Below are 25,596 nucleotides of genomic sequence, written 5' to 3' on the forward strand. Positions count from 1 at the left end.
ATTCTGCCAGCACAGCTTGTTGAAGAGGCTGTCTTTTTTTCCATTCTGATAAATACCATTTTATAAGATCATATGCACATAGCTACTGAGCCTTTGTGCTCCTTTCTTATAAATATCCTCCTTTGGTCTCACTTTGTGAATATCTTGTATAAATTATCATGTTCAAGCATATTTTTTGTTTTTACTCTCTGGTGTGTTAACCTATACATTTATAGACATTATAATTACAATCAGTGAGGGAAGCCATGCAACCTGTGCTTCTTTAGCTCTGGCTAATACTGCTTGATATAATTTTTTCCAAGTCTTTCCTTTGCCTTACAAATGGTACAATATCATTCTTTTGGATGGAAGCAGAATTTCAGTGTGTGTGTGTGTGTGTGTGTGTGTGTGTGTGTGTGTGTCACATTTTCTTGATCCATTCATCCAAGAAATGGAAACAAGGTTTTTTTGTTTTGTTTTGTTTTGTTTTTTGCCAGTCCTGGGCTTCAGCTCAGGGCCTGAGCACGGTCCTTGGACTTTCCCAAGGCTAGAACTCTACCACTGGAGCCTCAGCACCACTTCCGGCTTTTTTCTATGTATGTGGTACCGAGGAATCGAACCTGGGTATTCGTGCATGCTAGGCAATTACTCTACCACTAGGCCAAATCCCCGGCCACAAGGGTTTTTTTTTGTTGCTTTGCTTTTCTGTTTGTTTTTCCCCTTTCTTGCTAGTTTTGTTGTCTGTGCCATTTGTTTTGTATGTAAGTTTGTCTGTTTGGGGGAGGGTAAGGGAGGAACACAGAAATGGTGGAATGAAGAGTGCCCTTATGCAGCCATGATACTCATCAGATACTACCTTGAAAATGAGGTGGGATCAAGATTTAAAACAGGGGAGAAAGTGAGGGGAGGGATGATGCTGTTCAAAAGAAATGTATTCATTGCCTGACCTTTTTTTGTGATTGTTGTTTTTTTCATATATTTTTATTGTAATTAATAAAAGGGTTACATTATATACACCAGATAGAAGGTACATTAATTCACATACATTGATACCCTTTCTCATGTCTTTGTCCCCCTTTCCCTCCCCCCCCACCTCCACCCCTCATTTTGTTTTCCCCCTTCCCTATCCAATTTCAAATAACCAAATACAAATATATCCAATATATCAGATAACCAAGGGAGATACTGTAACAATATGAGATAACCAAGGGACAGCAAAAGAGATGAGAGATAACATAGTACATTAAAGACAACAATCACTCATTATATGGCTTTTGTTTCTATATCCTGGAGGTCCTACCATTTAGCATCATACTGTATGGCCTTATGTATGTAGGTTTTCCTCTATTGCAAATCTCTGCTATGAGAGCCCAAGGTTTTTACTGATTATGACAAATGAGGGAAACCATTGAGCCTATGTTCCTTTGAGTCTGGCTTACTTCACTTAATATTACTTTTTCCAAGTCTTTCCATTTCCTAACAAATGGGGCGCTGTCATTCTTTCTGACAGCAGGATAGAATTCCATTGTATACAAATACCACATCTTGTAGATCCACTCATCAACTGAGTACTAGGTACTTTATTTTCTTTGAGGCTATTGCAAAAGGAGTTGCTTTCCTGATTGTTGCCTCATTCCTCTCACTGTTGCCATAGAGGAAGGATATTGCCTGACTTTTATGACTGTAACCCCTCTATATCACCTTACAATAACAATAAAAAATTTACCTAATTGAAATTTAAGGAAAAGCAGCTATTATATACCTGGGGAACTTTTTAAAATGCAATTTTTCAGATGGTATCTGTTAGCCCACATTTTAACAATGCCTATTGGTGATTTTGATGCAAGCTAAATATAGCTTGTGGACTACAGGTAGAATTTCAGATAAAGGAAAAATACTATTTGTTAGACTCAAGCCATGTATGTGAGTAGCTTACATGTAAGAAAACACAGATTCCTTAAGTTCAGCTCAATTACATCTGCTACCAATATGTTTAAGAGGAATGAAGAAATTTACCATGCTGTGTGTTAGCCAACTACCAGTAGAGTATGGGCAGCATTATCAAGTAGTCCAAAAACTGTGTCACTATTGATTGATACTTGGCCTTTGTCTTTTCAGCATGATGTATCCCAGACTTTACTCAAGGCAACACTGAACAGTGTGGTAGAAGAATGTGTGAGCTTTGTGGGAGTAGACATTAACATCTGTTCTGAAGTTTTGTTAAGGTGAGACAGGCCTGTGGCTGAAGATCACAGAATCTTGAGTTTAACGGTCTCTGAGTCCCAAAGTTCTCCAGAACAAGGTCATGTGTGTTTGTCAAGTGTAGAAAATCTATGGGTTTGTACATCATTTTGGATAACAGTCAGAGGAAGACATCATTTAAGGAAAGAATTGTAACAATTCACATTATCATTTTTAATATTGCAAATCTAAAGTGAAGAGCATATGGAAACTATTGAATGTATTAGTGCCGCTAATAGAATTTAAATAAGGTTAACATGAAAATGATGTTTATGAGAATAGATTTTTTTCCCCACAAGTACAGACTCTTGCATACATCTGTAAACGTTGAAAGTAACTAAAAGATGATAAATCCTGCAAGTTCAAGATATGGTTACCATATTTCTTACCCTAATTCCATAAGTCACCTCTTCCCAATCTTCTACCTTTATTCCCCTGTGACTATAGAAGAGCTGCTTGTTTTGTTGTTGAGCATAGTCTTGCCTTTATTACATAAGTCTGCTGATGTAGCATGAAATTCCCTGAGCTAGAATAGTCTTATCTGAAATAAATAGTAGAAAATGCCATGTTTGTTTTTTTTTTAATAACCTACTGCTTTTCTATCATTGGTACAGCCATTTCATAATTTCATATCTAGAATTCTATAATAAAATAAAAAACACCTTGAACTCATACTCTCTTAATTAACTTCAACCAAACTACCTAATGCTTTAATTTATTCTGATCTCAACTTTTCATGGACAAGTACCTTTTTAATAGGTTACCTCTATATAGATGAGACCTAGTCAGAAAAAAAGAATGTTGATACAACACAAATGCAATTGTTATAATAGCTAATGTCTGCTGCTAAGTCTTTTTTGATTTAACTCTGTTTTATATTGTTTAATGCATGACATGTAATTGCAATTTATTTTATGATTCAGATACTTTAGATCATTGTCCTTTTTTTTTTGGCCAGTCTCGGGCCATGAACTCGGCCTGGGTACTGTCCTTGGGCAGTCTCAAGGCTAGCACTCTACCTGTTGAGCCACAGCAACCAACAGTTCTGGCTTTTTCTGTGTGTGTGGTATGGAAGGGTCCTTGTGCATGCTAGTCAAGTACTCTATCATTAGGCCATGCTCTTTGTCAAAACCTTTTTTTCTTTTTTAACCAGTCCTGGGCTTGAACTCAGGGCCTGAGCACTGTCTTTGGGCTTTCCTCAAGGCCAGCACTCTACCACTTGAGCCACAGAACCACTTCTGGCTTTTTCAGGGTATGTGGTACTGAGAAATTGAACCTAGAGCATCATGCATGCTAGGCAAGCACTCTACCACTAGGCCACGCTCCCAGCCCCTCTTTGTCTTTTTAGATGAGCTCTTTTTCCTACTTTACTCATATTGTTTGCTTATTCAACTTTTAGGCATATTGCAGGACTCAATGCCAACAGAGCCAAAAGTATTATTGAGTGGCGAGAGAAAAATGGGCCCTTCATCAACCGGGAACAGCTGAAGAACGTGAAAGGGCTGGGTCCCAAATCCTTCCAGCAGTGCGCTGGGTTCATCAGAATCAACCAGGATTATATTCAAACATTTTTCAGGTGAATATAAAAGTGTACAATTCTGATGGCATTCACCTTCTCTCATTACTGTCACCTATCCCACTGACTATAAATTCTAGATACTACCTTTGGTAGTCCATATTATAATTTTCCTTGAATCCACTGGTTTTTCTGGAGTTTATCTTGAGAAATTATTTCTAGAAAGAGAGTTGAGATGAAGTTCTTACATGTTTTCAAGTGATTTTAATTTTCCCTCCCCACTTGCATGCTAATTGGTATATGATTCTAAATTTGAAGCCATTTTCTCTCACTGTCTTTGAGACATTATTCCTACTGTGTTCTGATACTTGATGTTTGCCAGTAAGAAATCTGATGCTAGTTAGTCGTGGGGCTTTAACTCAGATCCTGGGAGCCATACCTGAGCTATTCTGTTCAGCTCAGGTAGTGAGCCAGCTCACTGTCAGTTTGATCCACACCATCACTTCTAGTTTTCTGGTGGTTAATTAGAGATAAGAATCTCACAGACTTTCCTGCCTTGGCTAGCTTCAAGCCGCAACACTTAAATCTTAGCCTCCTGAGTTGTTCGGGTTACAGTTATGAGCCACTGGTGCCCAGCTGTAATTTGGGTTCTTTTTGAACTAACCTGCTTTATTTCACTCTCTTGAAAAACACATATAATGCACATTCTAGTGGCCCATGATATACCAATCGAGTCTTCCCCTAAAATACATCCTATTCTGTACTCAATACTTTCTTTGAGAACTTGTATTTTTTCCTCAGTTCCCAGAAATCATTATCATTTTATTACTATTTTACTCATTTGTGTTTTTCTCCTAGAATGCCAATTATACAGACTGAATCTGTTAAGATTTTTGGCTTTAAGTAACAGAAAGTTCTATTAAATGTGGTTTAAGCAAATAAGTGGTAGTTTCTCTGAAACAATAGTTGCTGTTTGTGTATAATTTGTAGGGACAAGAAATAAGCACATCTTTAATAACATCTCTTTTCTTTTCTGTCCAACTTCCCCCTTTAAAAAATTTGTTTGATCCTGATTTTAAATGACTGCACTAGTCAGCAAACTGTATCTTCAGACAAAAGTGACAGAGCTGCTGTGACATCTTCAGCAGGTGTTGAGGTCACAGGTGAGAAGCAGAGGAAGAAGAGGAGCAAAACGACAGTGGATGTTGTACTGAAGCCAAATCCTCTGGACCAGACTTGTATTCACCCGGAATCTTATGACCTAGCAATGAGGTAAGCCTGAGGCCCCCAGGAGAATTCTCTATGCCCAGAATAAGTTCACTGCAGCAAATGGCCTTGTTTTGGCATAATGGGAACTGAAAAATATGACTATATTAAACATGACAACATTCTTTTAGAAGTTCCGCATTGCTGAGTTATGTGGCACATTATTTTATTTCAGTGAGGAATGAAACCATTATTCCTGGAGTAGTGTCAAGCTAATAAACCCTGTTTCTAATGGTGAAGTGTGTGTAATGGAAATTGCATGGCACTCTGCTCTGTTTGTTTTGGAAATTAACAAGACACAATTGACTAGCACCTGGCATAAACTTCTGCTTTTCAAAAGATAAAGCCCTTTTGAAAGTATAAACAGCCAACTCAGATTTCCTAAGAAGCACTGCCCTGATGGGTTTTTACAGGATGGAAGAAATAATGTACTTTAGACAGTACACATTAATGCCTATATATATGGGGAGGGTTTTTTTTTTTTAGTACAAGAGAAGTTTAATGTAAGCATTAAAAGAGAAACTAACTTTTTTGGAGGGGAGTAGGAGCAGTGCTAGGGTTTGAACTCTGAATCTAAAACTTCTAGACAGATACTCTACCTATTGAGCCACACATCCTCAATCCTTTCTGCATTAAATTATTTTCAGCTATAGATTGGAATTTTCTTAAAAACCTTAAACAGTGATCTTTCTACCTACACCTTCTATATTGGACACAGGTGTGAACCACTGTGTGTAGTTTGTTTGTGGTGGGGGGGGGGGTGTCACTAACTTAGTGCCTTCTGGCCTCCTCTACCTGAGGATCTGGTATTACAGATGTTAGCTACCACATCCAGCCCAAGAACCAACCTTTTATAATTCTTAAGTAGTTATGCAAAGGAGTTTCAGTTTAATATGCCAGTTTAACATGCATCTTGATCATTACCACCCATTTTACCAGTTTTCTTTCCATCCCTAACCCTACCCATCCCTTTAATTCACCTGAAGGGACCGAGTTTTTAACTAAGTGCCAGTGGTTCATGTTTATATTTCTAGCTACTCAGAAGACTAAGATTTGGATGACAGGTATTTGAAGTCAACTTGAGCAGATAAGTTTGTGGTGCTCCATTACCAAAATAACCAGCAAAAAGTTGGCTACAGACATGACTCAAGTGGTAAAGTGTCAGCCAATTAAGCCCAATATTCTGAGTTCAAACTGTGGTACTGGAAACAAGAAAAATGGGGTCGGGGATTTGGCTCAGCGGAAGAGCCCTTGCCTGGCATGTGCAAGGCCCTGAGTTCTGTCCCTGGCTCTGGGGAGGAAAAAAAAACTATAAAAGAAAAAAGAAACCAACTTTTCAATAGCACATTTAATTAGCTTTACAATTTTCAATTAATTCAAAACAAGTGACTTGCTGTATAATCAAATTATTTTAGATTTTGGATGCATTTCAGGAAAATTCAGACATTAACACACTGTGTTAAATTCTTCAACATGCATACAATTGGGTGATTTGTATGCACGCGCATGCGCATTCCTCCATGCATGCATGCTAGTGTAGAGCTTGAACTTTGCTTGGGTGCTTTCCCTGAGCTTTTTTGCTCAGTCTTTATTTTAGCTATTCTAGTGTTTGTGTAGCAATATCTGAATTTTGTATTCCCTAGTATTTCTATTCCCTAGTGATCTTAATTGCTTTCTCATATGTTGCTTAGCATTTGAATATCTTCTTTTCTGTAACACATGTTCATATTATTTAGCCATTTTCAAATGGATTCATTTGCCTTTATACTAATGAATTGTGGAAGTTTTTGTTTGTTTGTTTGTTTTTGCCAGTCCTGGGCCTTGAACTCAGGGCCTGAGCACTGTCCTTGGGCTTTCTCAAAGCTAGCTCTACCACTCGAGCCACAGCACCACTGGCTTTTTTCTATCTATATGGTATCAAGAAATTGAACCCTGGTCTTTGTGTATGCTAAGCAAGCAGTCTACCACTAGGCCAAACTCCTGGCCTGAATTGTGGAAGTTTTAAAAATATATATTCTGCCTGAGCATTGGGTGGCTACCGCCTATAATGTCAGCTACTCAGGAGGCTGAAATAGGGTCACGATTCAAGGCCAGCCAGGTGCAAGAAAGTTCATGAGACTCTTATCTCCAATTAATCACAGAAAAAGCCAGCAGTGGCACTGTGTTTCAAGAGGTATAGCACTATTGAGTAAAAAGAGCTCAGGGACAGCAACCAGGCCCAGAGTTCAAGCCCTAGGATCTGCAGTATAGACATCGTGTGCGTGTGTGTATGCATGCGTGCATGCCTGTGTGTGTATATATTTCTATCCTATATAAATGTAGAAGTCCTTTGACAACTATATGTTTTACATCTATTCTCCCAGTTTATTTTGTTTGTTTGGTTTTGGTCAGTCCGGGGGCTTGAACTGAGGGCGGGCCTTTCTCAAGGCTAGAGCTCTACCACTTGAGCCATAGCACTACTTCTGACTTTTTCTATGTATGAGGTAGTGAGGAATCAAACTCCCAGTTTATTTTTAATGGTATCATTTGATGTGCAGCATTTCAAAATTTTGTCATTTTATCACATTTTTTTGTTCTTAATAACTGATTGTTTTCTGTGTCCTATGTCATAATTATGTATCTATTCTTTGATTTTTTTCTAAAAACTTGATGCCTTAACCTTAACTTTTAGGACTGTAATATATCTGAAATTCGTTGTTGTATACATTTTAAAATAGGAGATTAATGTTTATTTTCCTACTCTAGTATGAACATTCAATTATTTAACGTTGTTGTCTTATCTGGCAGTTCAGGAGTTTGAGTACCAGAGCTCCAGGTTCTCATTGATCTATTTGTCAATTCTTATGTCAATACCACACCCCCCTTGATTATTGCATATACTGAGTTTTGAAGTTAGATAGTGTAAAATATTCTTAAAATGTTCTTAAGATAGTCTTTGAATATTCTAGATGATTTTCTTTTTCTATATATGCTAGAAATCACCTTACCTATTTCCATTTTTTACAAAGCCTGGTGGGGCCTAGTGCCCATGGCTCACGTCTATAATCCTAGCTACTCAGGAGGCTGAGATCTGAGAGTCTAAGTTCAAAGCCAACCTTGGAAGGAAAGTCTTTTGAGACTCTTAAGTTAATCACCAAAAACATAGAGGTGGAACCATCAGCTCAGCCTATGTAGTAGAGTGCCAGCCTTGAATACAAAAACTAAAGAATAGCATCCGGACCATGAGTTCAAGTCCCAGTCCCAGTCCCAAAGGGAAAAAAAGGCGGGGGGAAGAGAAAGGAAGTAAAAAGGAAAGGAAAAGGAAAGTTTAGTTCTTTTGTCAGTCATGGGGCTTGAACTCTTGCCTGGGCATTGTCCCTGAGCTCTTCAGCTCAAGGCTACCACCCTACCCCTTGAGGCACAGGGCCACTTCTGGTTTTCTGGTGGTTAATTGGAGATAAGAGTCTCACAGACTTTAGTGCCCAGGCTGGCTTTGACTTTGAACTTCCATTCTCAGATCTCAGCCTCCTGAGTAGCTAGGATTATAAGGCATGAAACACCCTGTTTTTGTTTGTTTTGGGGGAAGGGGAACAGGCAAATCTGATTTACTATTATATCCCTAGCATGTAACCGAAGCTGATGCAATAATATTAGAAAGAATGTCAGAAGTGAGATGAAAGATGGCTACTATGAAAGATGGGACTACTTAGAAGTTGAAAGGACAAAGTGAAATGTTTATTACTTCAATGCAGTTATGTAAGCAAAATTGTTGCTAGATCATCTAGATTGTCCTTTTCTGGCAGTGCCTTGTGCATATACATATGTTGAGTCAATACTTCTTTCAGAATCCCTTGTGGACTGGGTGAGTTTCAGGACCTTTACATTTCTACATACTTGTCTTCACAGACTCTCATGTTCAGTGCCTAGGCTCCTGAAGTGTTCACAGAAAATAAAAATCTTCCTGTTATTATTATCGGAGTATCTCAGTGTGTCCACATGTGGCTAGTTTAATTACATTGAATGAAATTGTTGCTAAATCAAGAAGAGAGTTGGGCTCAGACAGCCTATGTAGTTAGAATTCCCCATTCCCAATTATCTTCTCTTTTTTTTGTCCTGCCATTTTGGTTGATCCAGAAAGCCAACGCATTGGATCAGATATCACCTTTCTCTTGAGTAAGGAAGGTGCCAGGAGGCAATGTTCTGTGCCCCCGATTATGCTGATTTGTATGTGTCACAGTAAGACTTGGCACTCTCCCAAAGAATCTGCTGCATTAAGAATTTGATTCACTCCAGATAGTTAAGCTTGAAGTTGTTATGCTCTTAGTTTAACTTGAAAAATGCCAGGAAATTTAATGTCAAGACTCACTCAGCACTTACGTTGACAAAGCATTAGCTGGTATTTGTTCTTCCCATTTTGGCCATTAGGGAAAAATTTCGAAAGACTAGTTTCCAGAAGTGGTTGTATAATCTGGGCTAGGGTGTGCAGGGCCATTGTAATAGATTAGGTAAATGTATATCAAGGAATGATTTATATCACTACCTTACTGGAATGTTAGGACTGTGGTTATTTCCCGTGTTGATAATATGACTGTTTCTGACTCTTAAAATCAACGTTGAAAAGTATATTTGAAGAGAATAGACAGCTATAAATTTTAAGTTCAGGCCAGGACAGAAATAATCACATAAACTTGACAAAATCTTTCCTAAGAAAGAGGAGAACCTTCTGTACAAAAACCAAATGATGTTTATACTTAATATACTATGATTTATGTCATGTTTTTAAGACCAAAAGTAGTAATAATCCAAACAATACACACAGTGTAAAAATGGATTTTAATTGGTGTTCAGTGGCTAAAATGAGAGTTGAGGGAGGCCTTCTAGAGGTCTTGCCTTAACTCAAATAGCCATGGTGGGAGAGCCTTCTCCCATCTGTCTCAGACCATTTCCTGTTCAAGAATCTAGTGTCCTTGAGGTTCTCTTTCTGAATTCCTTTCACAGATTTTATGACCGTATCTCCAGCTCTTAGGGAACCTTTTTAGGGAACTTGCTTGAAAAGAAATTCTACTGAAAATGCTATACAATAACAATTAGGTAAAGGAACCTAAGAGATTATTTGAAAATATGAAAAATTTCACCTGCCTCATAAGTTTGACAGTATTTTAGTAGAATCATTTCTGATTTTTTTTTTTTTTGCCAGTCCTGGAGCTTGAACTCAGCACCTGGGCACTGTCCTTGGACTTTCTCAAGACTAGTGCTCTACCACTTGAGCTACAGCACCACTTCTAGGGTTTTCAGTGTATGTGATACGAAGGAATCAAATCCAGAGCTTCATACTCTACCACTAGGCCAAACTCCCAGCCCCAATCATTTCTGATTTTTGACAGGCATCTGATTTAAGGTAAATAATATCTCATGGAGGTATGAATAGATATTAGATTATCTTTACAAAAAGAGACAATAGACATCAAAGAGAGGTATATTAATGCTTAAAACCTAAACAGAAAATAGCATTCATCAGTTGCCACTCTTTAAACAGAATGATACTCTATCTGTTCAGAAGACAGCAAGGAGCTTGCCATACATACATAGAAATATTAAGCATTTTTCATGTAATTATTTTTTTAGTGTTACTAAGGTTTGAATCAGGGCTTCATGCTTGCTAGGCTCATACTCTTCCATTTGAACCTTTCTACCAGCCCCCTTTTTGCCTTGATTGTTTTCAAGATAGGGTCTTGCCTTATACCATGGCTGGCCTGGACTGTGACCCTCTTATTTGTGCTTCCCAGAATCATTGGAATGACAGTTACATATAACCACATCTAGTCACTGGGTTCATTGATTGAGGTGAAATCTCATGAACTTTTTTTTTCCTACCCAATTTGTCCTTAAAGCATGACCTCTGATCTCTGTGTCCCAAAGGACTAGAAACACAGACTTGAAGCACCGCACCTATATGCTCATGTTTTCTTCTGAGGAGAATTCCTTGATATGTTGACATTCATGATAAAAATGGTTGTTTCCAAAAGAAGGCGGCCCTTTACCTCTACTGCACAACCTTGTTCCCTAATTATACTAAAGCTGTTTAATTTCAGTCCTCCTATCACTAGACTCTGTGTGTGTGTAAATACTACTGTTTTATTTGCCGTTCTTTTTCAAATACAGGCACTAATCCACGTTATGGCTTTACAGGCAGTAAATTAAATTATATTAATTCTAAACACAGAGTTTTTGAACTATATGCAGTCTGCAGCCTTTGAAACCACTAACTTAATTTTGTCTGCTCTTATTTAGTAACTCAAAAAGAACCAACATTTTTTTTCTTTCAAATTTGGTTTAAAAAATAATAATAATAAATTGCTCCCAGGCAGTGGTCCTGGGTGCCAAATTTTATCTGAGATCTAAATCTTCTGTCTGCATTGAAAAATCCCCCAAAATAAATGGAAAGAAATACAAATGAAGATGTGGTGTGTATTGTAACTTTTACCTTTGCTACAACCTTGTCAGCTGTGTGACTTTGGGCTGGCCACTTAATCTCTCTGAGCCTTGATTCCTTTCTCTGCAAATCTACATCCACAATAAAATTTTCAGAGAATTAAATGAAATAATCTTTATTAAATGTTATCTGCTTATCTGACTATAAAATCTTGCCTCTAAAAGGACAGATTAAAAAATGAAGAGTTTAAATCCAGTTACCTTCCCAGCACCTAAAATTAGACTGAAAGCTCATTTAAGGCAAAGGTTTTGGCAGGCATCTTTGATGGAATCCCACTTCATAGGAATAAGTATTAATAAGTATTAATCAAATAAAATTGAGTATACTTTTCTAAACTAGCTTTTTTTTTTTTTTTTTTTTTGGCCAGTCCTGGCCTTGGGCTCAGAGTCTGAGCACTGCCCTTGCACTTTTTCAAGGCTAGAGCTCTACCACTTGAGCCTCAGCACCACTTCCAGCTTTTTTCTATGTATGTGGTACCGAGGAATCAAACCCAGGCATTCATGCATGCTAGGCAAGCACTCTTACCATTAGGCCAAACTCCTGGCCCCACTTTTCTAAACTACTTTTAATTGACCTCAGCTTTTCATCACATTTGTTTGAAGAGCTTTGATTTTAGCACATTGTTAACATTTGAGCTAGGGAATATGTATTTAAAAACTGGGTTATATGGGCTGGAAGTTTGGTCTAGTGGTAGTGTACTTGCCTAGCATTCACAAAGACCTGGATTCGATTCCTCAGTACTGCATACATAGAAAAAAAAATGCTGGAAGCGGTGTTGTGGCTCAAGTGGTACAACTCTAGCCTTGAGAAAGCCCAAGAACAGTGCTCAGGCCCTAAGTTCAAGCCCCAGAACGGGCAAAAAAAAAAAAATTAAATAAGTAAATGAAAAACTGGGTTATACTGTGGTGCATTTTCTCCTGGTTCTCTTGTGGAATAGATAGGTTTTCTTTGTAAATGTGAGAAAACTGATTTTTTTTTTTAATGTTACCTTTGAATTTATTTATTCTTGTCCCAGGGCTCCAACTCCGGGGCTTTGAGCTCTCACTTGGCTTTCTTGTTCATAGCTAGTACTCTACCACTTGAGCTATACCTTCAGTCTCATAATCATGTTCATAATCATTTAAATGTGTGTGTGTGTGTACACACAGTCATATGGTCTTTAAATTGTGGTTTAAGTTGTGGTCATTATACAGTATGTAACACATAGCTATGTAACACATAGCATGTTGTTCCAAAATAGACAATAATCATTGCTACTTATGACACTGGTTATTATTTTATGAATCTTAATGATTTGGTCTAACTATTTCAGCATTGTCTTCAACTTATTTCTAAAAGGAAAATCCAGAGAACTCAAACTTTTCAAAGATTTATTGGCCCCCTTTTAAAACAAAGTTAATTCCCTGCACTAAATTGCTAAAGAATATGAAGGTTAAAATAAAACAACTTTTAAAGATAAGTTTTCCTTTGTGCAGTTAATGCAGGGCAGTATGTATCCAGTTTTTGAACATGAATAATTGTCCCTTGAGAAAGAAATGTACATTTAGTAAGTTCCACAGAACTTAAAATGATGCAAAGCAATGACACTAAAGTCCCCCTATCCCATCCCACATAGCTGTGTTCCACTGAAAACTGTACTCTCAGGTTAAGGTTTATGAACACCTTCAGAACAAGTTTGTTTCCCACCCTTGAAAGAGTTACATTTTCAACGTTTGTGTAGTATGGTAGTTTTTAAAAACTAGTCAGCTCTATGTTCTTACCAAGTGATATTTGCTGAGTTTCTGTGGTCATTTAAAAAGCTAGGAAGAAACAGTTATTATTTCATTAGCTCTCCTCCCGTATCTGTAGCACACTCCACAAATGCAGTCTACTTGAATTAGCAATTACTGGGAGTTTTGCAATGGCGCAGATTTTTAAAGATGCTATCCCAGGTTTAGCTAGCAGATTGGAAAAGAATCTAAAAAGAATCATCAATGACTAAAGTGACATTCTTATTAGACCATTGAAGCAGCAGAAGTAAAGCTTGTGCTCTGCCTGCAACCACACTGGATCCATTCTGCACACACTCACCTGTGTACCTCCAGCTCCTGATAGATAGGAACAATAAAGTAGCAGTGGGCTGTTCTACATTGAGTTCATAGTCAATCTTGCATGTTAGGAACAATATTCTTGAAAAATGTAAAATAGCTTTTTTATTAAAGTAGCACCTTTCAGTTGCAGAGTCACACCTGTTCATTGCTGCCCTACCACTTCTTCCTTATAGGTTAAAAGATCAGTGATACAGTATAGGCTCTCCTTTTAAATCATTAAATCTCCCCATGTTGTCAGCTGTTACTTGCCCTGCTGTTCCTTTTCATTTTCAAAATGATTATGCATTTGCATTTAAATTTTTTCTTACTGATGAATTACTTAAAAACTGGATATAACTTATGGACAAAGAGAAACATGAAAGTCTAGAAAGTGTGGAGAAGGAGTAGATAATTAATAGTACTTTGTCCTTGTAGCATGGGTCTTGGTGGAGTTGTAAATCATGTGTTTTGCCCACAAAGCACATGCTAATATTAAGTTGTTTTTAAAGTGATTGTGTTGCATCACCATGGCTCTTCCATGTGCTGCAGGGTATCATGTTGCTTTAATGTAATGAAGCAAGTTCTCAATTCCTAAATCTCCATGCTGGAAATGATTACATGAAGGCAAATAACTATGTCTGAAGCCTTATGAACATTGAACGTTTCTTTGGGGGGGGGTAAAAAAAAAGATTTGTCTTATTCTTAACATTTGTACCAAGTTTCTGTTGAAAATATCATCAGTTGTAGGTTATATAGCTTCCTGTTTGAAAAAAGAAGCATTATCTCCCCTGTAAGGTCTCTATTTTAACTTTGTGCAGATGTGTGCTAAAAGAACATGATGTGCTTATTTGTTGCGTTTATGCTACTTTCTTACTTTAAGTAAGATGGGTGAAATTACATATTAAATAAAAAACAGCAGCTCCACCAGCAGCCCTTAGCTAACTGAAAAAGCCATCCAGAGACAGTAGAGAAAATGAGACTATGACTTTAGTAATTGACTTTGGAAAGAATTGTTCAATTAAAAACTGATTAAGCTGAGTGCTGATGACTCATGCCTGTAATCCTTGCTACTCAGGAGGGTGAGATCAGAGTATTGCAGCAGTTCAAAGCCAACCTAGCACGAAAGTCCACGAGACTCTTATCTCCAGTTAACCACCAGAAAACTGGAAGTGGTGCTGTGGCTTAAGTGGTAGAGCACCATCCTTGAGCTGAAGAGCTCAGGGACAGCGCTCAGGCCCAGAGTTCAAGCCCCATGTCCTACACACACCAAAAACCCCAAAACCTGATTAAGTATAATATTCTGTGATACTCTGTCTTAAGTGTTTAAAAAAATAATCAGCCATCAAATTATGTTGGTAAAATATTACTTTAAAAGTATTATGTCTGGGCTGGGAGTTTGGCCTAGTGGCAGAGTGCTTGCCTAGAATGCATGAAGACCTGGGTTCGATTCCTCAGTACCACATACATAGAAAAAAGCTGGAGAAAGTCCAAGGACAGTGCTCAAGCCCTGAGCTGAAGCCCAGGACTGGCCAAAAAAAAAAGTATTATGTCTTCTCTCTTAACCAAATAAAGCACATGAATTGTTATATTCAGTTACAGATCTCTTGTGTAAGACATAAAACTCCAGTGGGTGAGAATCACGTGACTCTAGGCAAGTTATTATTTAACTTCCTTGAACTGGGGTTTTCCTGCTTTGTGTGGTGTCATACTTACAGATGACACCATGGATTGTTTTAAGATTATCACAACTTACGAAAATAGCAGAAGAGACTCACTTACATCTATGTTCCAGGCTGCTTAAAGTATATTTTTATTTGGTACTTTTGAACTAGAAGGTAAGTACTTCAAGAGTATTACTTATTAATGTTAACATGAAAACTTAGAGTAGGTAGAATAATTTTTTTAGTGCTTAAGGAGCCTGTTGATCAGCCTATGAAATATAAAGCACTGCTTCATGTTTTATGCAGTTGAATGTATTTGAAACTCTAGTCAGGGAGGTTAGTTACAATGCCATTCTCAGTTCCTTTTATAGTCCCTCTCCCTTTTTGCTTACAGCTTTCCTTTTTCTGTGACCTTGTCGTTAACTTTAAGAAGGTTTTCAAAATGAAGAAGCCTAACTTTGTTCCTTGGTCATGTAAAAATAGAGTTGATCAATATGTAGCATTAACTAGGAGCAAACTTGATGTTGTTTTTTTTTTTTTAATAGATTTCAGTTGCTAGTGCGCTTAGGTGTGTGTGTGTGTGTGTGTGTGTGTGTTTCTGTGTGAGTAAATGAATGAAAATGATATGCCAAATATGAACCCAGGGTAAACAGACCAATTTTCCTCTTAACATTGCAATCAAGATAAGTAGAATTCTTTATATGGAAATTACTTTAGTACCTCTTTCCCTTCCTCCTTTCCCCACCTACTTGTGCTCTCTCCTTCCCTTCTTCCCTTGGTTACTTATATCATGAATTGTGTAGTGCTTTAGGAAGTTTCTTCCATTGATTACTTTTACTAATTGTAAGATGGTGTTATAGATTTACAGCCCGTGTTATAGATTTACAGCCCACGAACACACTTTCAGGCATTTTAACAAATGGGTGTGAGCCAGAGTCTTGAGGATTTGAAAGATGATGGTCAGTAGCTAATTGCAAACGAGTAAAGCTAAGACAGTGAATATCAGGAAAGCTTACTCAGCAGAGCATGATTATTTAGAAAGTTGTGTAAGGAAGTTGGCTGTAGGCAGAGGTTGTCATGTGTCATCTGGCCTGTCAATCAGAAGGCCAGCTGCTGGACCCTGTCACCAGAGCCCTGTGTACTGCTGCCTATCAGTCAGCTCTACCTATACAAGTAGCCTCTTGGAGTACTGGGGTAGCTATGGACACAGACTTTACTTGGTGGGTGTGTCTCTCTGGCCTCCAATTGAGTGGAAGTTCATTCCCAAATAAAATAGCTAAACATCACTTCTTGATTTTATCTATTTTTCTTTTTTTAGATTATTAACCAAAGTAGATTCTCAAGAGAATTAGATAGATGCTTAAGAATCTGTCTTCTAGCTGGGCAAGGTGGCTCACTCCTGTAATCCTAGCTACTCAGAAAGCTGAGATCTGAGGATCAAGGTTTAAAGCCAGTCTGGACTCTTATCTCCAGTTAACCTCTAGAAAACGGGAAGTGGGACTGTGGCTCAAGGGTAGGGTGGTCACCTTCAGCTGAAGAGCCCAGGGACAGTGCCCAGGCCTATGGGTAGGGCAGGTAGCCTTGAGCTGAGAGCTCAGGGACAACGACCAGGCTGGGTTCAAGCCCCACGACCCCCCCCCCACCAAAAAAAAATACTCTCCTTTCTTTAAAACAAAAATTTGACAATAGAAATGTAGTAGATTGGGCAGGGAGTGTGGCCTCGTAGTAAAGTGCTTGCCTAGCATGCAGGAAGCCCTGAATTTGATTTCTTAGTACCACATATACAGAAAAAGCTGGAAGTGGTGCTGTGGCTCAAGGGCAAAGCAGTAGCCTTGAGAAAGTTGCAGGACAGTGCCCTCTGAGTTCAAGCCCCAGGACTGGCAAAAGAAAGGTGGGAGGAGAAAGAGAGGGGGAAGGAGGGAGAGGAGAGAGAGAGAGAAAGAGAGAGAGAGAGAGAGAGAGAGAGAGAAAATGTAGGGTTCTCAGAAGGCTGAGATATGAGGATCCCACTGCAAAGCCAGCCCAGGCAGGGAAGTCTGTGAAACTCATCTCCAGTTACCCATCAGAAAACCAGAAGTGGTGCTCAGCTCAAAGTGGTTCAGGGCTAGCCTACAGCAAAAATGTTTAGGGACAGTGTCTAGGCCCCAAATTCAAGCTCCATGACTGACAGAAGGAAAGAGAGAAGTGGGGGAGGGAGAGAGAAGAGAAATGTAGAAGGTTGCACACTTGGACACAAAGAAGCACCATAGTTAAATAAAAGATGAGAGACATCTCTCCAGTAGATCTAAGATTATTGGTAGCAGCAAAGAAACTTTTCTGGTTCAATACAACTAGTCTTTTTGTGATGATGCAGCAACCTGCCAAGTGAGATATATCCCAATTCTTATTATAGACAACCATTCAGGAGCTTCTCCTTTCCCTTTTTGTATCCAAGAGACATCCTCAGAGGAAGGGATTTGAAGGCATTAGTATCACTATCTTTCTGATTACTGTGTTGACATTTTTAAAGTGCTATTAATCATAGGAAATGGAGCTTAGTGATGTAGAAAAATACCCAGCCAATGTATGTCAAGAAACTAAGCTACAGACCAGTATTCACTTAAACTTGGAGAAAAAATGTACTGTAGTCTATTTGTTGTGTTTTTTTTTTTCCCCTGAGCACCAAAGCTCAGTAGTTACTAGAAAGGCAGCTGTACTAGCAAAGAAAGTAAACACAGCAAAAATAAATCTTAAAAGGCAGATAATTTTGTTTTGCAAATATTACAGCTTTGTGATGTATAAAATAAAGATAATATTTATCTTAATATCGTCAAGGTCTTATTTACTTCATTTTAGAGAAATGTTCATTTTTCTTTTACATATCCCTCTTTGTTTTTAATTGTATTTAGTTGTATGTTAGTTTCTATATTGATTGAACCCAGTATCTCACCAATTCTTAGTATCCTATCACTGAGCTACACCCCCACTTCATTTTTTCAATAGCCTATGTTCTTCATGTAAGTTAGATTATGTGAGATATGGTGGAATTTGAAAGTCGTTAGACTGACAGTATACTGACAAGGAACACTGCTGTGACAGGTACATAGAAGTAAAAAGCAATACTATACCACATAAAAATAGAGTCATTTGTCAAAAGCTGTGATACTTGATGCATAGTTTGTTGGGTTTTTATATCATCAATAAATTGTTTGTGGGCCGGGAGTTTGGCCTAGTGGTTAAAGTGCTTGCCTAGCATGCACAAAGACCCGGGTTCGATTCCTTGGTACCATATATATACAAAAAAGCTGGAAGTGGTGCTGAGGCTCAAGTGGTAGAGCTCTAGCCTTGAGAAAGTCCAAGAACAGCACTCAGGCCCTGAGCTCAAGCCCAGGACTGGCAAAAAAATAAAAATAAATAAATAAATAAATAAATAAATTGTTTGTCTGTTAGGTAATTTAAATCCAGATGTTTTTCTAGGTGAAATTTTAGAAAACTTGGGTTGAATATAGATAATCTATGTTCATGTATGTGAATAAAAGTGCTAAAGTATAATGGTTATTATACTGTAAAATATTCCTATAAAAATATCCCCAACATAGGGTCAGGAGTTTGGCCTAGTGGTAGAGTGCTTGCCTAGCATGCACGAAGACCTGGGCTCAAGTCCTTGGTACCACACACATAGAAAAAAGCCAGAAATGGTGTTATGGCTCATATGGAAGAGCTCTGGCCTTTAGAAAGCCCAACGACAGTACCCAGGCCCAGGACTGGCCAAAAAAAAAAATAATAATAATAAGATAATTTCTTACAACATGAGACATAAGAAATCCACAGACTGATGATGAAGATGTGTGAATCTGAGACAAATGAATTTTAGGATGACCTATGTAAGGAAATTGGAAAGATGTTATTACTGATAAATGCTGGACTTTTCTTTCCACTAAAGATTCTTATCATTCATCGGAGGGACACTGTATGAGATAGGAAAGCCTGGAATGAAACATAAAATTAATTCATCCCTTGAAAAGGAAGGACTAGAGAAAATTGCAGAACGATTGCAAACATCAGCACATACCTTACAAGTCATCATGGATGGTCTCAGCCAGCCTGAGAGCTTTGACTTTCGAACAGGTAAGTCAAATTTGAATTATAGCACCAGCATTTGTGTAACTCACAGTATCACCTTTGATCCTTCCAACAATTCTATGCCATAAGCAAAACTGCTTTTCTTATTCTGTACATGAAAAAAAATTGAAATTAGTAACTATCCCTCAGGGCCGATATACTTTGTTAGGAGTCATAGCCAGAGCTAGGGGCCAGGTCTCACAGATTCCTTGTACATTGTTTTCCCTACACTGGGCTAAATGCATCATAAGTTGTCGGGGGTTTTTAGCACTCCTTGCCTCCTGACCTGCAGGAAGAGCAAGGAGAACACGCCCCGACTAAGACGAGACCGAGAAAGGTTAGGGCCAACTGGCTGCCTTCACCCAGCCCTCCCTCTCCAGAGGGAAGACACAGACGCGCCAGGGAGACTGTCACAGCCAATCCCAGAGTTCAAGGTAGCCTTATTTTACATCACAAACCACAGCCAAACCTCCCAAAGAGGCAACAGGCAGGTCGGCCCATTTTCCTAATGTGACGTTCCCCACAATACGTGTACTGCTGTTTGCATGAATGCAAGCTGTTTTTTGTGGCCTAGGAACTAGACGCCCAAGCTGAAGCATCCTAGTCACAGCTAGAAAGGGAATCTTCTTCCTAAATTACAGACTTCCAAGTTTTGGGTTCTATGTGAATGACCACATTCAACAAATAAGATGATATCTTTGTGTTGATTTCCCCACTAATTAAAAGTGTTCTCAACTTTCAGCACAGATAGAGGGTAAGGGAAGTATAATAGCCATAGTTGTTGAGAGCAATGACCCAATGAAAAAGAATTAAGGTATCAGATGGCCTACTTCCTATGGAAGTTTGAATAAGAACACCTGACATTTAAATGAATCTGCACACTTGAATGTCATGACCAGTCTTGATGATGCTATATATATAGGGCTTGACTTTTCATTTTGGAATTAGGCTATATTGAGGTGTTTAAATTTGCTTCCTTGCAAAGTTAAGAGAATTGTAAAACACACTCAACACTTTTTCTCTTTCTCTCTTTTTTTTTTTTTTTTTTTTTTTTTTTTTTTTGCCAGCCCTGGGCTTGGGCTCAGGGCCTGAGCACTGTCCTTGGACTTTCTCAAGGCTAGAACTCTACCACTTGAGCCTCAGCACCACTTCCGGCTTTTTGCTATGCATGTGGCACCGAGGAATCAAACCTGGGTCTTCGTGCATGCTGGGCAAGCACTCTACCACTAGGCCAAACTCCCAGCCCCACACTCAACACTTTTGTACTATTCCCTCAATTCTTGTCTAAGATATAAATTTTAAAGAGGGAGACAAAACAGAATACTCAGTAAGAATCTTGCTAAAATCATGGATATAGCAACCTCTAGCGTAGTCCTTTATACAAATGGTTGTTTCAGCAAACAAACCATCTCCGTTTTGTGTAAATTCATAGATCTAGCAGGGATGCTAAGTAGAGAGTTGAATCTCAAAATGGGTATAAATTGGGTAGTATGCCTATGTCATTGTACTGGAGTGACAAATGGGCCTTAGCTATAGTTATCCTACATTGAATTTTCTTTTCCATCTTTGTTTTTCTGTCATGTTGATTAAGCAATAATCTTAGTGACATTATAGATTTATAGCAAAGATCAACACTCTGATCATACGCTCTATTAACTAATCAAGCTAAGGAGGAACCCTTACCTAATATACCTTTCGTTTTGCAGAAACACAAGTGTTCCTGAGCTCTGGATTCAGCTTTCTATTTATTGAAGTGTTTCTCATTGTGACAAACCTTAAGCAACTTTGGCACTGACCTTTGTCATAGTAACTCATACTTTTCCAAATATTGGAGAACTGTCATTTTACTACTAAGTGCATTCATTCCCAAAGGGGAAGGCAAATCAGAGGATAAACAGAATTTGAGGTGTTTCCATTGTAATAATTATGTATATCTCTTCCTTTTTGCAAAAATAATTCCTTAGTTCCTCATCCTTTGCTCATGGTAATCCTATCTTTTGTTTTCTCAGTAACATAATTCTGTTTTCTATAATGCTTTGGTTACAAGCTTATTTCTATTGGTGGATTCATCAAGAGCTGGCTGGTAGTAGAGGACTGAATACACACAGATTTGGCTCTCAAAGTGTTAAAAGTTTATATGGTACATGGAGGATTTTCTGATTTCTCAGTGGCCTAGGCTGTCTTTAGGAACATGTTAAGTAGTTTCTGACTCTGATTTTCCATGCAAAATTAACCAAGCAGCTGATCACAACCCCTGGGGAAATGTGCAGCAGCTGGGCTTCTGCTTAAAAAAAGAGGGAGAAAAGAGTTTCCAAGCAATAGAAACAATGCCTTATAGGTCCTCAGAGGCCATCTTACTCCTGACCTTGATCAACGACTTAGTTTCATCTTGAACTGATACATTGCTTGGGCAATATTATACTACATTATAGTGGGTTTTTTGCTCTTAGAATTCCCCACTTTCATATCAGGTGTAATTCTATGGAATCAGTTCCAATCTTAGTATATTCTTTTTTATGAGGAAAATGGGATTTAGGGTTTTTTTTTAAATGTTGGTTTTGAGTTCATAGGAATACATTTACTTTTTGGAAGATCCTGGTTTTAGAATAGTTGGGCTGGGTAAGGGGAAGAAAGAGGTGACCAGTTGTTAATATAAATGTAAATGATAGCTCTAACAAGTAATCAGGATAAAGCCAACAGCTGTGGAGGAAAAGGAAATGGATTGGGTAGAGAGGCCTTAGTAAGAGGAGATCCAAGCATAGAATATGTTCTTTGTTATCAGAGTCAACATTCAATAATCCCAGGAAAGAGGGCCAAGAAGAGAGCATGGATAAATGGAGACCACAGATAATTTACAAGCTGCACTTAAACTGTTAGTTCTCACTCCCTCCTTCATAAAACTTTTGTCATTATTTTGTTTTAAGAAGAACCATAATGATTCCTTGGGGTGTTTTATGCCCACCTCTTAGGGGACAATGTTTGTGAACAACGAAATGTATACTGGGATGAGCCAGGAAAAGAGGCCTGTAAGTAACCTGAGAAGAGAGGTCTATAATAGTAGGACTTAATAAATGTTTGATGAGGCAAACTGAAAAATAGAGGGCTAGATTCTAGCTAAACTGGATTTCTGAACCATAATGAAGAATCCATAAAAGTTGATTGAATAAACATATTTGAGATAGGGGGGAGGGGAGGATTGATTCCTGACTTCCAGGCTTGTGAGAAATAAGGAGAGAGAACATTTGAAATTCTTCCACATTAACTAAAAGTTAATGAATTTTCTCCCTTTGAACAGTTTTAAGAATCTAAGCTCTGGAAAACTTCCAGTGTATTTTTCCAAATCTTACTTTCTTGGTGTGTATGATTGTACCATTTATTCATAGACTAATGGTAATGTGGTCATCATCTCTCATGAAGAGGAAAACAGCACTGTGTGTCCTTGATCCTCATGTGTAGTGCTAGTGTTCTCACATTAAGAAAACTTTCCAGACATCCTGTTGTATGAACATTATTTCTTCTAGAATGTGCTTTCACTGAAAACAGGCAATATATTCAGCTTTGTTTTTATGTCCCCTCCTAATATATAATGAATGTCAGTCTTCGAAGTCCAATGTCTTAGTTGTTAACTAGACTTTTTTCCTCTTTCCTCATAGATTTTAATAAGCCCGATTTCAAGAGAAGCATAATGTGCCTAGAAGATCTGAAGATTGGGACAGTTCTTACAGGCAAAGTTGAGAATGCAACTCTGTTTGGGATTTTTGTGGATATAGGAGTGGGGAAATCAGGTCTGATTCCCATAAGAAATGTAACAGAAGCAAAACTTTCTAAAACAAAGAAAAGAAGGAGCCTGGGACTGGGCCCTGGAGAAAGAGTGGAAGTTCAGGTACTCAACATTGACATTCCCCGATCTAGAATTACTCTGGACCTTATTCGGGTGCTGTGAGTATCCTGCCAACAGCCAAACACCAGTTGTATTTCCTAATTTCCCCTAAACAGACAAACTAATAGTTATTTTCATAAGACATTATATAATAAGACTTTTCTGACTAAATTTTTATTTTTTATTTTTTTGTAATTCATCTTTGATTGCATTTTTATAGTAGATTGTTTCACATCAATCTGCCCACATATGCCTTGTATGGGTTGTCTTTTTGATTTGAATTGTACAATGTTTGTTGACACAGTAGGAATTGTGGAATCCTGAAAGTGTCTAATCCTTCTGTTTTATAAGGGTTTTTGTTTGTTTATTTATTTATTTTTTTTATAAATCAGGTCTTTTGGATGTGATTCACAATTTACAATAAATTTTATTTTTTCCCTTGGTAAGCAAGCAAGAAAATTACACCAGTAAAATAGATTTGAAGTGTTTGTGACCATCAAGTGAATGCCTCAAGCATTTCTCAGAATAAAATGTTTATATGGACCCCTATAATAAAGCTTTCTGGCTAGAGACTTATTCTTGCTCTGTTGATGTAGTGAATGATCCAGAAGTTAATTTTGACCAAGAGGTCAAAATTGGTACTTTGGGGAAGCAGAGGCTCCCATGGAAATTAGGAATGATGTTATTTGACTTGCCTTACCATGGAAGAGCCTATGCTTTTTCACGATGAGGATTAAACTTCAAGTAGGAATGAAAATAGCTTTCCTCTAGATTGATATTAGGTCAGGTGAAACAGGGCAAGAAAAACCAGTAGATAGAATGACTTTCACTCTGTTTTTTTTTTTTTCCAGTAGAGATAATGTTACTATCACAGAATATTATCAAAGAGACTGTGCTAATGATATCTTGTCTATTCCATCTACTGATCTACTATTGTTGGTGTGTCTAATGACGTTATCTGTATGTGTAATGTATGGAGTATAGTTACTATAGTATGACCAGTTCTATTTACTGTCTGATAAATAGTCCTAGTAAACACCACCACCCAAAAAAAAAAAAAAAAATGTCCCAGCAGGCTTTTTTAGTGTTTTTTGTTTTGTTTTGTTTTGTTGTTTATTTGTTTTTTTAAATCCTCAGGTAACTATTTTGGCTTAGCGGTGATCATTTAGGAAGTAGTGAATATCTTTGCATGTTTCTTTGTGATGGTTTGTTATTCTCAAAATGTATAATCTTCCAGATAGCATACATAAATCGTTTTAGTTTTTATTTTATTTTATTTTTTTGGGTTGATTGTTGGGCTTGAACTCTGGGCCTGAGTACTGTCCCTGAGCTCTTCAACTTTGAACCAGGGCACTCAGATCTCAGCCTCCTGAGTAGCTAGGCACTTTTCTTTTCTTTTTTTTTTGCCAGTCCTGGGCTTGAGCTCAGGGTCTGAGCACTGTCCTTGGACTTTCTCAAGGCTAGAGCTCTGCCACTTGAGCCTCAGCACCACTTCCGGCTTTTTTCTATATATGTGGTACCAAGGAATCGAACCCAAGTCTTCATGCATGCTAGACAAGCACTCTACCACTAGGCCAAACTCCCGGCCCCTTGCCTGGCACTTTTATTCCTGAAGTGAAAGTTTTTCTGTTTCTTACTGGTCGTCAACTGATAAAGAATTTTAATTTTATAAGTTGATCATCCTACTCTCTCTTCCCAAGATTCTTTATGGTTCATAATTTGCAAATCACTATTGAGAGATATGCCTGTTCCAGTGGGATATAATTTCAAACAGATGTTTTCAGGAAGGAACTCTTCCCCATGGGTATTTCAGATGAAGAAACCAAGCAGTCAACAGTATGAAGCAGTTCTGCTCACTTGACAGCCTACACCCTTACGGATGTAGGGATGACTTCAAATTGTACTAGGTTACATGGTTTCCTATGCATCCCAAATAAGGTAGAGGTTTCATGAGACCTAAGCTGGGAGAAGAGGAGGCCCGTTGATTTATCACTGAAACTTATTTTGTTGTTGTTGGTGGTGGTGGTGGTGGTGGTGGTGGTGGTGGTGGTCGTCGTCGTGGGGCATGAATTCTGGGCATGTGTGCTGTCCCTGTGCTCTTCAGCTCAAGGCTCCACCACTTGAGCCACAGTGCCACTTTCAGTTTTCTGGTGGACTTTCATGCCGTGGTTGGCTTTGAACCATGATCCTCAGATCTCAGCCTCCTGAGTAGCTAGGATTATAGGCATGAGCCACCAGTGCCTGGCTGAAACTTCTTAATGTAGATACTCTACTATCAGTCAATATGTTCTCCTGCCAATAATCCATAATATGCTTCTGAGCTGGTGTCTTTGCTTCTGTATTCCCAAATTTAAGTTTGAGATGGTGATTTTTAAAAGGGTTTATCTTTCTAGACATTTATTGATATTTTC

General features: G+C 38.2%; 1 protein-coding gene across 2 annotated transcripts in view; it reads left to right on the plus strand.

Moving 5' to 3' along the window:
• Srbd1 (S1 RNA binding domain 1) overlaps positions 1–23,741 on the plus strand; it is a 174,456-nt gene extending 150,715 nt beyond the window's left edge. For both annotated transcript variants that reach the window (XM_090337018.1, XM_090337017.1), the window contains 5 exons: positions 2,098–2,204; positions 3,620–3,796; positions 4,829–5,008; positions 19,127–19,311; positions 22,959–23,741. In XM_090337018.1, the coding sequence (XP_090193144.1) occupies positions 2,098–2,204; positions 3,620–3,796; positions 4,829–5,008; positions 19,127–19,311; positions 22,959–23,248 (939 nt within the window). In that variant the 3' untranslated portion in view covers positions 23,249–23,741. The remainder of the gene's footprint in view (positions 1–2,097; positions 2,205–3,619; positions 3,797–4,828; positions 5,009–19,126; positions 19,312–22,958) is intronic.
• The last annotated feature ends 1,855 nt before the right edge of the window (positions 23,742–25,596 follow it).

Source organism: Megascapheus bottae, chromosome 7 (genome assembly GCF_031878675.1).
Source record: "Megascapheus bottae isolate mThoBot1 chromosome 7, mThoBot2.hap1, whole genome shotgun sequence".
NCBI lineage: Eukaryota > Metazoa > Chordata > Mammalia > Rodentia > Geomyidae > Megascapheus > Megascapheus bottae.